We start from the raw sequence: 14,491 nt of genomic DNA on the forward strand, positions 1-14,491 counted from the left end.
GCAGTGTGGGCTTCGTGGTCGGCAGCACTTATCTGCCCTTGTGTAACACCCTGGTTTACTTAATCGGTAGGCTACCCTGTTCCCACTCCGGGTCCAGTGCCAAATATATGCTCCCTTGTTAGGGAGTATTCTCATTTTATGGCTAATTTCCCTTACCTATAGAGTCCCCCAGCAGCTTTGCTGGATTTGACGGGTCATGCCCATCAGCGAGAGTGAAAGCCTATACCAAAAGTGCATCGATCTTCTTATCCCCAGCAGCACTCCCTCTGTGTTGTCCTCGGACGTGTGCATAACGTGTATACCTAGGTATTTAAAGGAACCGATTTCCCATGGGAGCCCCAGTCTCGGTAGATCCTCCTTCCCAATTTCTAATAGCCCCACCAGCGGGAATACGCAAGACTTCTCTCTGTTAAAGGATATCCCAGACAGTTTGGCAAATTTGTCCATTACATCCATAATTATGGGCAAGTTATGCTGCGGCTCACCAAGGTACAACAAGACATTGTCAGCATATAGTGATTTTAAGTGCCTGGTTCCGCCAACCCCAATGCCCACTTGCAAGATTTCATGGGGCAAGTAGACCGCCAGTACCCTGTACTCGGAGACCGGATAGCCAGGCACCCGTCCACCCGGACCTCGATTTAAAAGAGCGTACCTTTTATTCGTCAGGCAGCACCGCGGCTGGTTTCATCCCTGGGTAGTGCAGTTACTCGAACCTTCCTCCACGACAAGAGTCCCTCTTCCTCTGCTGGATCACCCGAACTGCAGGAACTACCAGGAACAACCGCCACCGCAGGAGCCACTTCTTCATATTAAGGTACATTGTTCCGCCAGGCCGCCCTTTTCGCGTGGTAGTGCTAAAAGTGTTTTAAATCTTTTACCTACCTGTTGGGTTGGCCGTCCCTATCTTCTAAACATTGTCTTTCACCTTCTGCATTCACCTTTTTGAATCGTTAACCAAAGACTTGACTGCAGCTACAAGAACATTTTGCTCCTGGGTCCTTTGCCCTGTACCACTGACTCTGGCACAGGCCTATTCACTCTGGCTAAATTTGTTAGAACTGCCTTCTCTAGATTGCTTCTCAACTAGAACTGTGTTGGTGCACCTAATCCTTATAACCACCTTTTCCTTCCCACTTTTAAAACTTGTGAAGTGCCATTTTGCTTGGTTTTCATTTAAGTATTCTCTATGCTAAAGTACTGCCTTGCCTAAACTTGTTCACAAACTTCTGGGAAGTGTTGCTAGGGTGTGTAAGAAGATATTTCTGTATAACTTGTGCTTTAACTCCCTTGTGAGAAATTGCTAGAGTGCCATTTGTGTTTGGTTTTCACTGTGCCGTTTTGCTCAGTTTTCACTCTTGCTTAAACCGGTCTACAGTTTAACTAGGGAGTTGTGTATATTTTTCTTGACTGATTTTAACTTGCCTTATTAACTGTGATTAATGTGTTGAACTAGAAGTGTGTAAAATAAATATATATATTCTTTTTAATACAAAGCTTTGGTCAGTGTTTCCTTGTGCCATAGTACTGTAGCCCTATTGTGTAAACCCTGAATACTGCTCATCTCCCTCTTGAGATATGTCTGACTGCTTAGCCACCGCTATTAACTAAATCTTTGTGGTACAGACTGATACCAAAGGGGATTTATTGCTCATATCTGTAGTCTTAATCTTCTGTAGTGCTCCCTAAGGGAACTGCACAGGATTCTGCCTAACAACCCTGAAGCGCTATTATTGCGCACGTGTATCACCACGCTCCAAGGCTCCGTCCCTCTACTCACATGCTATATTGTGGCAACTGTCAGTGGGGTGGGATCTAGAGAGCCCCAGGGCTATGTCAGCCTGATATTGAAGAGCGAGCAATGACGTGTCAGTACTCCACAGTGTCACCAAGCTGTCTGCAATAGCTGTTCAGCCCCTCCTGTCCAGTAGTTTCAAGCTCTCCTTTTTGCAGAGCCACACAGTCTCTGCCACCCAGCGGACCTATTATATCTTGATACTCCTGCCTCAGGAAATTGTTGGGAGGTCTGTGGTTGTTCTGCCGTAGTTGCGTTGTAACACTCCCCCTGCTCACTCCCGGTGCAGCTCCCGCAATTGCTCCCAGTCGTCACCAGTCTTGTGCCAATGCTATGTGCCACACCTCTACTAGGCCTGCTGAGCCCTTATCATCTGTGCCCAGCGCTCTTATCTGTCTACAATGGCCCAGCAGCTCGCCACCTAGGACGCAGGCGCCTCTGACAGCCAGTGCTGCTCACTGCATGTCCGTCCCCTTTGCCTCCGCTGCTGCCCAGGCGCTCCAAACCTTCTCAGCTCCTCCCACACTTGTATCTCACCGCTGCCCAGGGCGCCTCCACGACCTTCCATGTCCTGTTTCAGGCCAGTCAAGCATCCGATGCACTTCAATATGGCCTCCAGCTCCATACACCTCGCCCAACTGTGTAGTATTTGTTGCTGTTGAATGGACCTTTAGTAAACTGCTGTCCCCCCCCGCGCTCGGTAGGGCATCCTCAGTAACATGTGTGTATGCCCCGACAACCTCAGGTACCATGCCCCACTCTGATCCTCAGCACTACAGTCTCCACCAGGAACCCAGCTGGGCCCGTCACTGCAGCCAGCAAATCTCGTCAGCGGAGCGGGCAGTCTTCCGCTCCCACTTCACCCCAGTCACCTCCTCTGGTCTCTGGGCTCCGTCAGCAGGCACCTCTCCTCGTCTTGTGCGGGTCTCCCCGGTTCACTGCAGCAGGTCCTGCTGTCCTCACCAGGTCGTGGACCGTAACACAAACTAGTTTGCCGCCTCCTATGGGTCCCAACCACATTCACATGGAGGTTCGCCCCTCACATTCCAGACCGTTCGTTACTGCACCAGGGTTCCTTCCAGGGCCAACGGCCAGTCGCCTCCCGTGCAGTCCTCGCTTTGCAGCCTCAATGTTCCCGCTCACAGCGTTGCGCAGCACTGGCTTATCAGCGGTAATGCTGGTGGGTCCCTCAGTCGTACAGGACCAATTTGCCCATTTGTTTCCAAGCCTTCCTTGTCGTCCAGCAATGCTCTCTCTGGCTCAATCAAGCCTCCGCTCCTTCTCCCCATTTCAGCGCCGCAGTGGCAGCTGCCATCTTGCCTGCAGCAGGACCAGACTTTTCGTAGCAAAAAGCTACGGCTCTGCACTCCGATTCTTCCTGCAAACACTGCTCATAGCAGGGCAGTGGTGTCCCCTCTGCTATGGTGTTCTTGTGTGTGACCTCCACTCCGTAACACTGCTGAACAAAAGGATCTATCTTGATGGGAGCTCAGAAGGAATTAACACTCTCCTCTGGAACAGACTCACCTCAAGCAAACAGGTTTCGTAGCACTGCTTGGCCAACTCAGAACTCCCTGGAATCTATGTCGACGCAGTAGAACCTGGTGAAGGTGTGCTTGGACCTCCACTTAGCAGCCCTGCAGATGTCGAGAGAGAAACGCTGCCGTTGCTGCAATGGCTCTAGTGGAGTGAGCTATCGGCCGGCCTGCCAGCGGCCTGCTAGCCAGTCGATGACAGTGCATGATGCAGCCAGAGAGCCACCTGGAGATGGAAGCCTCCGACAAGGCCTTCCCTTGATTTACAGGTCCAAAGTTGACGAACAACTGAGAAGTCTTCCGAAAATCCTTTGTTCGTGTCACATAGAACTTCAAGGCACGAGCAACGTCCAGCAAATGCAAGGCCCTTTCTGCTGGCGACGACGGATTCGGAAAGAAGACAGGTAACACCAGAGGTTTATTGAAGTGGAATTCCGATGGTACCTTTGGCATAAAAGTGGGGTGTGTACGCAGTACCACCTTCGAAGCATGGAAAGACAAGTAAGGCTGCTTGCAAGACAGGGCCTGAATCTCCCTGACCTGCCTGGCTGAGGTGACAGACACGTGGAAAGCTGTCTTCCACGAGAGAAAGTTGAGCAGGGCCTGATGCATAGGTTGGAAGGGCGCTCCCATGAGCTTAGTTAGCACAACATTGAGCTCCTAAACCAGGCAGGGGCCTTCACTGGCAGGAAAGCCCTGAAAAGCCCTTTGAGGAACACCTTGACGAGCCTGACCACAGGGAAGGTCTGACCGGGGACCTGGTGTACCTGCATATAGTGGCGTGATGCACCTTGATAGAGGCATGAGCCAGTCCCGCTTTGGCCAAGGAAAGCAAGTAAGGAACAAGTTGTGGAGCCGTGACACGCAGAGGGGTAATCTTCTGAGTCCGGCACCAAGCAGAGAAGCGTTTCCATTTATGTTCGTAGCACTTCAATGTTGAAAAGGCTCTGGCCCTGGCCAGGATGTCCGTCCATTCTGCACGTAAAGCATAACCTCCAAACATGAGGGCTGCAGGAGCCATGCAATCAGGTTCAGAGACTCCGGGTAGAGATGCAGAATCGCCCCATCCATTCTCTGCGAGAAGGTCCGGGGACCGTGGCAGCCGGATGGATGCGGCCACTGACAGACATAATAAGTCTGGATACCAGATTTGCCTCAGCCATGCCGGAGCAACAAGTGTTATCCTGCAATGGCACTGTCTGAGTGTGTTGATGATCACACGTAAGAGGAGTGGAAACAGAGGGAAAGTGTACCGGACCCGTCTCTCCCACGGGAACGAGAATGTGTCTCCCATGCTCCTCGATTGAGGGAAACTGCTGGCGAAACTTTGGCACTTGGTGTTCGGCGCCGTTGCGAATAGATCGATCTGGGGCTGGTCCTATTTTCCGAACATAAAGTCCACTTGGTCCTGATGAAGTGCCCACTTGTGGCAAGAACGCAGTTCCCTGCTGATTGAGTCTGTAATGGTGTTCTTGAGTTCCCAGAGGCCTCTGGCGTGCAACTGTCCGGTGTGGGCTCCCCATCCCTCTGGAGGGGCGTCCGGGCTGACCGTCTGCTGTTAAGGAGGAACCTGAAACGGAGATCCCTGGATGAGATGTTGCCGTACGCCCCACCACTGAATCACCCGACGGAACTCCTCATTGAGTGAGATCTTGCCTGCAAAGGTCCCCGACACCTGCATCCACCTCGCTTCCAGGAATTCCTGCAGAGGTCTCATGTGAAATTCTGCACAGGCGAACGAGGCTGATACAGGAGGACATCATGCCCAGCAGTGACTTAATGGAGTGAACCGGCGCTGTCTGCATCGACGAAAAGCGCTGTACTTTGCCTTGTATGCTCTCACCCTCTCCTCCGAGGGCGATACCAAACACATCACTGTGTTGAGTCGGGCACCAAAAAAACGGCGCGTCCTGAGATGGCATCAAGCAAGACTTTGGATAGTGTGCGGAGAGCCCCAACTCCGACAGCAGATGTACGGTCTTCGATGTGTGTTCGCCCAACAGAGCGTGTGAGCGGCAAGACAGAGCCTTGAACTGGTACCGCTGACCTTGAACTACAAACTGCCTTGCTCCAGCGGGCCGAGCATGTGTTGCAACGTGACCATCTGGAACTTTTGGGACTTCAAGTACTTGTTGAGACGACGAAGATCTATGATCGGCCTCCACCGCCCCACCCCCCATTTTCTCTTTCAAACCAAAAAGTATCTGGAGTATACGCTGGAACCCTGAAGCCACTGGGGGACGGGTTCACTTGGCCCCTACCTCCTGCTGTGGCCATGCTGGTCTTGTTGCTGAATTGGCAGAATACGATGACACCTGCGTTGGAACTCCAAGATGTGCCCCTGTCCGAGAGTGTCCAGAACCCACCTGTCTGTGGTGATCTTCTTCCACATGTCGATGAATTTTTGAGGCCTCCCACCAGAGTGGGAGCCAGAGGCCACGGCCAGTTCAGGCCTGCTTGGTGTTCGGCACTCTGCCCTGCGGGCCGTGCCGCTGCTGTCCTTCGCTGCCTTGAGAGCGACCCTGGTACGGCATGTTATATCCTTAGGAGAATCTTCCTGGAAGAACCAAAGAATGACGGCCGTCGCTGCTGCAAAGTTCCCAAGGAACATACTGTCTCCCTCTTGGTCTTTATCGCTTGCAAAGACTCATCAACTGCTTTTCCGAAGAGGTTCTCCCCATCGAACAGCATATCCAGTACCTTAGTCTGAATGTCCGGGTGGCAGTTAGTTGCCTTCAACCAACCTTGATGACACAGTGTCCCGCGATATCCACTGGCACCGTGATGGCGTGATCCGAGGCCACCTCCGCCTCCTGAAAGAGCTCCAGTGCCTCAACCTTCTTTTCTTCGTGCAAGAAGTCCAGAATAGGACCCAACTTGAACCATAGTTCTCGGTCGTATCGGGACAAGATGGCTAGGGTGTTAGCTGCCTTGATGGTAGAGGCTGCAGTGTAAATTATTCTCTTGCCCATTGCATCTACCTTCTTCCCCTTCTGGTCCAGAGGTACTATGGCTGCCGACGACAGGTTCGCTAAGTGCTTCCTGGCTGCTGCTGAGACCACCGAGTCAGGCGAGGGCTGAGACCTTAATGACCTGGGGGCTGAATCTGGGGCCCTGTACTTCTTCTCCAACCTGTCCTGCTTGGTCAGGCCGAACTCAGATTTTTCATTAGTGCCAGGCCCTCCTCCCAGATGTCCTCCAGGAAGGGAACAAACATGATTGTCCTTCTTCTAGACTCCTGCCATTGGTATAGGAAGCCTTCTTTCTTGGTCTCCTCAGGGGTTAATTGGAACAGTTCAGAGGCCCTTGATATGACAGAATGAAAGGAGCCAACTTCATCTGGTGGAGAGGGCCTATGGGGCTCATTCGCGTGCAGCGTTTCCTGCGATTAAGTCGTCCTCGTCGGTGCCTGTGGCCATGGTGGCTGTGTCCCTGCCTGTGTCCGTATATGGGTCCAGGGCTCTGGGTGGGGTTTTTTTTGCGATGAGGTGGTGGAGGAGTCGGATGATGGCTAGGACCAATGCCCCCTTTGGCCTATTTCTTTTGCATAGGCAAGCTTAGCCTTGAGGACTCCTGCATGTCCCATGTAGGCGTTGGTCCTGGAGGCATCCTTTGCTGGATTTTGGTGACCACTGTGTGCAGGGTCGTCGATTATCCAGCGACACGTCCCTATGTCTAGGGGTGAACAGAGCCAGCAGAGTCGGGTCTGGGCTGTTGCGCCTCTCCTGTGAGCAGGAGACCCCTCATGATCGATGTAGCAATCGTCCTGAAGATCATTTGATTTGATTTTGATTGAATCTTCTAACATGCTAAATCGCCCATAGGCCTCAGAGTGCACAAAAAACCTAGACAGGACAAACAACACACTGTAACAGGCAGTTTGTGGGCAAAATTTGTCATGGTCAATGCAAAGAGGGTTGGTGCTCCCCTCAAGTATTTATTGATGAGGGAGATTAGTCAGGGTCATGATTTAACAAGTGGGTCTTAACTCCCTTCTTAAACTCTGCGACGGGCTTAGCCTGCCTCGGATGAGTGGGGAGTTTATTCCAGGCCACCAAAGCCTGAAAGTTTAAATCTAGGTTGTCTAAGCTTTGTGGGGTCATTGGATTGTAAAGTAAGAGCCACTCTACATGCAGCTAGTCAGTCAGAAAGATACTGGGGGGCAAGATACTGGGGGGCATTGGCGTGACGGCACTTGTAGTCAATAGTAAGTATCTTGGGTGTAACACGTTGTTTCAGAGGGAGCCAGTGAAGTTCCTCTCCGGTCGCGGAGACGTGATCTCTACGAGAGAGACCAAAAAACAGCCCTAACTGCATTATTTTGTGTAACCTGCAGAGTATGGAGGTTACCTGTTGCAGTCCCTGCCAAGAAGCTATTGCCATAATCGAGACGTGAATTGATGAGTACAGTTGCAAGCAATGCCCTATTCTGCAAAGCGATGTAATGACAGGTACAGTTCAAGAGTTTGTAAATGTAACTAAATGAGGCCTTAACTTGTGCAACGTGCGGCTTCATGGAAAGTTCGGCATCCAAGGTTTTCACTTACCTGGCGACTTTCATTTTTATGTCAGCAATGATAAAAGCGTCATAGTCAGAGCTAAGTGTCTTCAGTTTATTGCCGGATGCAATAATCAGTTCATTTTTTTTCGCCGTTCAGGGCCAGTGAGTTTGTAGCCATCCATGCCTGAATTGATTTATATATGGAATGATGTTAGTGTCCTTAATGTAATCTCCAGATAGTGCAATGATGACCTGGGTGTCCTCCGCGTAATTGGTAAATTGGACACACAGGTCATCAAGGAGGGTGAGAAGGGGTGTGGGGGGTGTATATATTAAATAATGTGGGAGAGATGCAGGAACCCTGTGGCACTCCGCATGTAACGAGTACCGGGTGGGAACAAGCATCATCCACGGCCACCTACGCATATCTGGGACCCAGAAAAGATGCAATCCATTGAGTGGCTAGAGGAAAACACAGTGCTTGTTTATGCAATCTTTTGACAAGCAAACAGTGGTCGATCAGGTGAAATGCGGCAGACAATGCTGGTTTACCCCTGTCCACAATGCCCGCTACACTTGACCTGAGATCGAGGAGTGCCGTTTCGGTCCCATGTTTAGCCTGAAGGCCTGATTGCCATTGTCCTTGTCGGTACTCGAGTAGATCTGCTCTGGTCTGTCTGGGCCAGCCCCCTGATCCACGTACCGGGGAAGCTCCACCGAAGGGGCCGTCTCTCTCTCCTTCTCAGGAGGCTGCTGGGTCCGTGCGGTCGCCGGCTCCATCTCTGACCCTGCAATGGCCGTCGCCTTCGTTGCTGCTTCTGCAGCTGTATCTCACCTTGGGGTAAGGACACCTGTGGAGTGGCTGCCACCTCCTTCGCTGACCACCTCTCCTTCAGCGCTATCACAGCAGTCACCGTTGACTTTGACGACGATGAGCCTGTTGCCACTTTTGTCGACGGTAATGTCGTTGACTCCGTTGACTTGGTATGCTGTGAGGTCTTTGCCAGCTTTGACGAGTCCTTCGTTGGCTTATCCATGGACACAATGAGTTTTGCCGAGACTTCCTCTTTGAAGAGGACCCTTTCAATGTTAGGCACATCGTAGAGGTTGCTGGTGATGGCGATCGCTTCTTGCCCGACTCGGGACCTGCATCAGCAGGGAACCCAGCAGCGGAGAGCTTGCCGTTCTTTTGGACCCCCGCAAGCGGGGCGTCCTCATTGGATCTCAACCTCCTCTCGGAGGGAGTTTGCTCCTCGGACGGGCCGGTCCTAGATGAGGCTTGACTCTGCCCCACGGCACAATCAGTGACTTTGCTCGACTTGAGCCATGCCAACAGTCTGCAGCAGCAGTCTTTTTTGGTTTGCATCTCTCCTCATCGTGGTCCGGATGCAGGCAATATAAACATTTCTGATGCGGATCTTCCACAAAGACGTTCCTTAATCATCACTGTGCACAGAGTTTGAAGAGTCTTCGATTCTCCTTTTCCTCACTCAAGCTTGAAAAGGCGCAAACTAGACCCACGGACGGGCCTTCTCAAAACTTTGATGACGATCCGACGATGGATGAAGATATTTGCCGGTAGCGGATCCCCGCTGCCGGCCTCTGTCCTTCGTCAAGATATTTAAACAAAAATCTTCAAAATTCGAACTATTTTGGATAAAAATCAGAAAAAACACGAAAATTGCTCGGAAAGCAACTTGAGGACTGCCAACACTGAAGCGCGCAGTAAAAATCTGAAGATGGCCACCAGGGGTGGAGCTTAGGGAGAGGGTTGTCATTGGATGGGGGCACTGTGATCCAGAGGACAGTAATTGGTTTAGAGGAGAAATACAGTTTTAAAGTGAAAGTGAAACAGTTTTTTCTTTTAACGAGGATTCCCAGCCTGACGACAGGGAATATTCATGAGCATGTGAATCCATGCCAGACCCCATTGCTGGAGAATCTCTTCATCCATAAAGATTTGTACAGGAAAACATCTTTATTTTGTCACCAGACCTTGGAATTAAACACCTTGTTCTGTGACAAAATTGAACACTTTCTCACAATAAAAAAGGGAAATGTCTATTCTGCTCAGGTTTCTTTATAGGTGTATAAGCGCTATATGTGTGCAGTCTATAAAACCCTACACAACAAATATTTCTTATGCTTCATCCAAGTGATGCAATAAAGTGCCTTTTCACAGCATTGTTTTTTCCAGCATCACTTTGGCAATCTGCTACTTAAGTCCTCTGGATAAAAAACAAAGCAACAAATATAAATAACCATGTTCATTTTTTATTTATCAAATATAACTTCAAATAATTTAGAGGACTGAGCCATTGTCAAATATTTGGTTGATTTACCTCTACTCCTCTGCCACTGAAATAAATCAGAGTGAGCCTGCAACCACATCCATTATACACGTGAAGGAATAATGCATGGCAACTATGGCGAAAGAAGAGAAATAAGATCACCTTTGCCCACATGTCTCGCGATTTATATCTCCTGTATCTGATCCATCTCCTGCGCCGAACACATGAATTCCATTTCTTATCTTTTGTGTAGGTTGCTGGAAAATCTATTGCATAGGTCCAGCCCTGAAAAAAGAAGTTATTTTTAGTTATGTTATTGAAACCAAGCACACAATCAAAGTCAGTGACACTTCGCAATCATTTTATAAAATAAGTAATTCTAGAAAAAGAAGGCGAGGTTGCTAAAACTAAATTAAAAAAATGTCTTAAGAGCTCATAAGTAGCATTTGCCCTTGGTGATTGACTAAACAAAACGATTGGTGTCACTTGGTATGTAATTTGTGGTAGGTGGACCTGCAGGCATCCATTCTTCAGAAGGGTAGCAGAGACTCTGCCCCATTGCATCCCTTCACACTTGCATGCAGACAAAGCATATTGGAGATTGTAAGAAAGTCCCCTGCCTGAACTTACTGGTGGATGGTGGGTCATCAAAGGGGCTGGGCACCACCAAATGCCAGGTGATGCAGCACCCAGCGGTGGCGTGGGGAGAATACCTTGACTATCCCCACCATACCACATGATGGAGGATGTCATTTAGTCACATTGCCGCTCGGTTAGAAGTTCCTGTATTTTAAGGGAATGGATTAGGGGAGCCAGTAGTGCCTGCACACTTAGCTCACCTCTGGGGGTGCAGAAATAATATTCAAAACCACAGGAGGAAAGAGCAGGACATGGACCTGAAATGTTGAGTAGCGAACTAGCCACCTTGCAGGGTCTCCATTAAACCGATTTGTGTAAGGAAGTCCTCCCTGAGGGTAGGGCCATGTGTTAAGCAAAGAGAAGCCTGTCCCTGGAGATGGAATAACTAACCCCAAGTCCCAAATCCAAACTGCAAGACATACTCATGGGCAGCACCCTTCAACTATTCTCCTTGCCAACTGCAAAAGCAGAACATCCTAGGGTCCCTTATGCAAAGAGAGAGACCAGAAGGTGCGTTCAAGGCTAGGGCATGTGGCACAAGGCCCTCAGGGGCCCAAGAAGAAGCTCATTTGGAGATGGCTGCGAGCAGGATAGAAGGGCATGGAGCAGAAGACAGGAGGCTGGAGGAGAGGTCCAGAGGTCTGGGGAGAGAAAGACCTCGGAAGCTGGGAATGAGAGAGACAAGAGCCATGAAGCTGGGGAGAGAGAAAACAAGAAAGCTTGTGAAGCTAGGGAGAGATAGACCTAGGAGGCTGGGGGCAGAATGTCTCAGCAAGCTGGGAAGAGAGACCCAAGAAGTTGGGAAGGGTGAAACTTATGAGGCTATAAAGAGAGAGAAATCGAGGAGTCTGCAGAGAGCAACAAACCTGTGTAGCAGTGGAGGAAGCCCCAAGAGAGAGAGAGACCAAGGAGATATGGGAGACAGAAAGCTAGCAGGCTAGAGAGAAGTGCAAGAGGTTGGGTAGAGAGAGAACCAGGTGTCTAAGGAGGTGTCTAAAGAGGTGGTGGAAGTTCAGGAGGAGATGGTGTGAGAAACCATGGAGGGGGTCGAAGAAGGAAGCCCTCCTAAATGAGGTACCCAAGGAGGAGATGTTTAATGAGAATGTGGTGAAAAGTGAAGAGACTATTAAAAAGGAGGGTGACCAAAGGCAGAGCGGTGAAGCAGAAAGTTACCAGGAGAGAGGAGGAGGAAAGGAAGATCTGAGTGAGAATAGAAGAGCAGAAGAAGGAGGTAGAGTTAAATATGCAAGTGAAAGCCTGGGATGGGCGGAGCAGTGAGCCTGAGGCACAGTGTTGAGAAGGTGCAGAAGAAGCATGAAGATAAAGAGAGCAAGAGCAGAGGAGGAAAAAGTCCTCTTGGTTCCAGTTTGTGGCGGCACATTGAGGAGGAGAGAGGGATTGGGTTGGAAGTTTGTAGAACCAGAACCCCAGGAGAGGGACGTGGTGCAAGGCCTAGAGAGTACCATGTAACGACATTAGGTAGGTCTCCTGTCTTTCCGTGGCAATGGCCCTTAGATTCAGGTCACTTTTAGCACAACATTATCTACAGAATCAACCATCAGGCTACAGTGCAGATTTGATGCCCGAAAGTAAAACTCTCAACTGTCTGTTTCTGGTGCAGTAACACTTCCAAGACGTTAGGTACACCAGATACTTGTTTTAAAGACTGAATGGCACAACCGTGAGTGACATTTTTCTTGGACTTCTTTATGCTTCATTTGGGACACCAAGCACCTCCCCCACGTTTGTTTCTGACTTCTCTTTAACCTTCCGGAGAGACACTAATATACACTGTGGGAGTAACTATCCTGACCAACCACGATTCAGTTAGTTTTATGCACATTCTTGGCCCCTGAAAGAATTCTTCTACTTTTTCCTTATAATCCAAGCAAAGACCTGTATGGAAACTTATTCCATGTCTGGCTCATGTCTGATCCTTGTATGCTTCAATTCAAGATGTAAGCTCAGCTCAAACTATGAATGTCAGACATACAAAAGCAGAACCAATAGACGCAAGAATCTTCCTGGTCACCACAACATGCACTCGGAAAGATTCTAAGGCAAATCAAGAATATGCCCAGCACCAGTGGTAGATATTGATTCACATATGAAAACTGATTTGAGCTGTTACTTCATTGAAACTGTACAGTCAATATATTTCTGACAAAAATGGATCTGCATTTGTTTCCAAATAAGCAATACAGTGAACTGCAAGGAAGGTAGGTCAAAACTCACAGCTTGAGGAAGAATTGACAAGTTTGTTAGCCTGTAATATGGTGTCACTAGACAGAGCCTGTGTGGAGCAACGGATGGATTTTTCCTCACCGATGATCGTATCTAAAACCCCTGCTACCAGATGGGAATGGTAGCAAGATAAAACTGAAGAGTACAGAGTGTGTTTTGCGAATGACTGAGAAGCGGACAGGGTGGTTGGCAGGCCATAGGAGAGGAAGAAGACTTAGCAATGATAAATGTGGTCAAGTGGGGATGGCGGAATGGCAGTAAAGAAGGTTGAGTAGCAGTGATCAATGCTGAGGGCTGTGTACAGTTGAGTACATTTGAGTTAGAGTACATACAGCAAGTGCATATGGGCAAGTGAACACATTTAGTATCAGGCTCAAGCTACCTATAGACACCACAGAGGGTGTTTTACGTATGACTGTTTTAAAATCTAAGTAGGGGGCAAATACTATATTTTAAAGCTTTATTTTAATGTAATGCCCCACTTGAAAAAATCTTTCTTTTCAAACAATTTAATTTTTAATAAGGTACACTTTTTGCTTGCTAAAGCTGCCTTTGGTTTTGCTAAGACCGGAAACAGAAATTGGCATAGAGTAGGAAAAAAAGTGCAGGCTGCAAATCAGTTAAGGTGCAAAATAAAAAGTTGTGTTTATTGTACTTCCTACCAATATGTTTGCATAATGGGCAATCTTGCTGCAACCTCTACACTTCAGCATTTAGAGAACTTTACCAAGAAATAGCGAAAGAACAATCTGCAGAATAGTTTTAGTTTCTTGCAGCGCACCCATGCAATCTGATGATCGCTTTAGAGCTAAGAAAAAGAGGGGTGGAGTGAAGAAAGGTGGATATCCAAAAGCTTACAAGAAAAGAAAAGTCTTAAGGAATCACTGGAAGAGATAGTAGTTTTCTTTGTGGTGAAGATAAATGAATGACAACATGTATTTGGTGCAGCCATACAGAACTAACATTCCCTAGGGGCCGGGTATCTGGAAACAATTCTCATGGGACAGAAGCCGGTGAGCAGATGACTTCTTACTGCTTTGAAGAAAATGTCTACATAGCTCCATTTGGTCTATGTGGGGGGAGTTGTGCCAATGGTACAAATCTCAATAACAAAAGATAAATACAAATGTAACACTGTTACAAACAACGCAGTAGAAATTGAATGGGTTTAAGTGGCCTCTAAAATTCCAACTTTGTGTTATTCACAGGTAGATGCATTTTATAGTGCCATCACATGACTTGCTCTTGATAAAGTAAATCAACCCATACATCGTTTTTTTTCCAACATTTCTTTATTAGGATTTATCACAAAACATGAACAGAAGCTTGCAGAAAAAAGTACACACTGTCACCATAAGCATTTCAGCAGCTCTATTACATTGCGAGAATTCCGTACATTGCCTCAAACAAATCAGCAAAACAGCATTTCATCTAATAAGTAAAATAAGTCTGGGAGCCCGCTGCAGGAGCCGATTTAGGACTACTG

The 14,491-nt window shown here is 48.5% G+C and overlaps 1 protein-coding gene across 3 annotated transcripts in view; it reads right to left on the reverse strand.

Annotated features, from left to right (window-relative positions):
* TECPR1 (tectonin beta-propeller repeat containing 1) overlaps nucleotides 1–14,491 on the reverse strand; it is a 1,334,260-nt gene that overhangs the window by 989,475 nt on the left and 330,294 nt on the right. For all 3 annotated transcript variants that reach the window (XM_069645650.1, XM_069645652.1, XM_069645651.1), the window contains exon 4: nucleotides 10,285–10,407. In XM_069645650.1, the coding sequence (XP_069501751.1) occupies nucleotides 10,285–10,407 (123 nt within the window). The remainder of the gene's footprint in view (nucleotides 1–10,284; nucleotides 10,408–14,491) is intronic.

The sequence above is a fragment of the Ambystoma mexicanum genome, chromosome 2p (genome assembly GCF_040938575.1).
Source record: "Ambystoma mexicanum isolate Mex_15411 chromosome 2p, UKY_AmexF1_1, whole genome shotgun sequence".
Taxonomy (NCBI): domain Eukaryota; kingdom Metazoa; phylum Chordata; class Amphibia; order Caudata; family Ambystomatidae; genus Ambystoma; species Ambystoma mexicanum.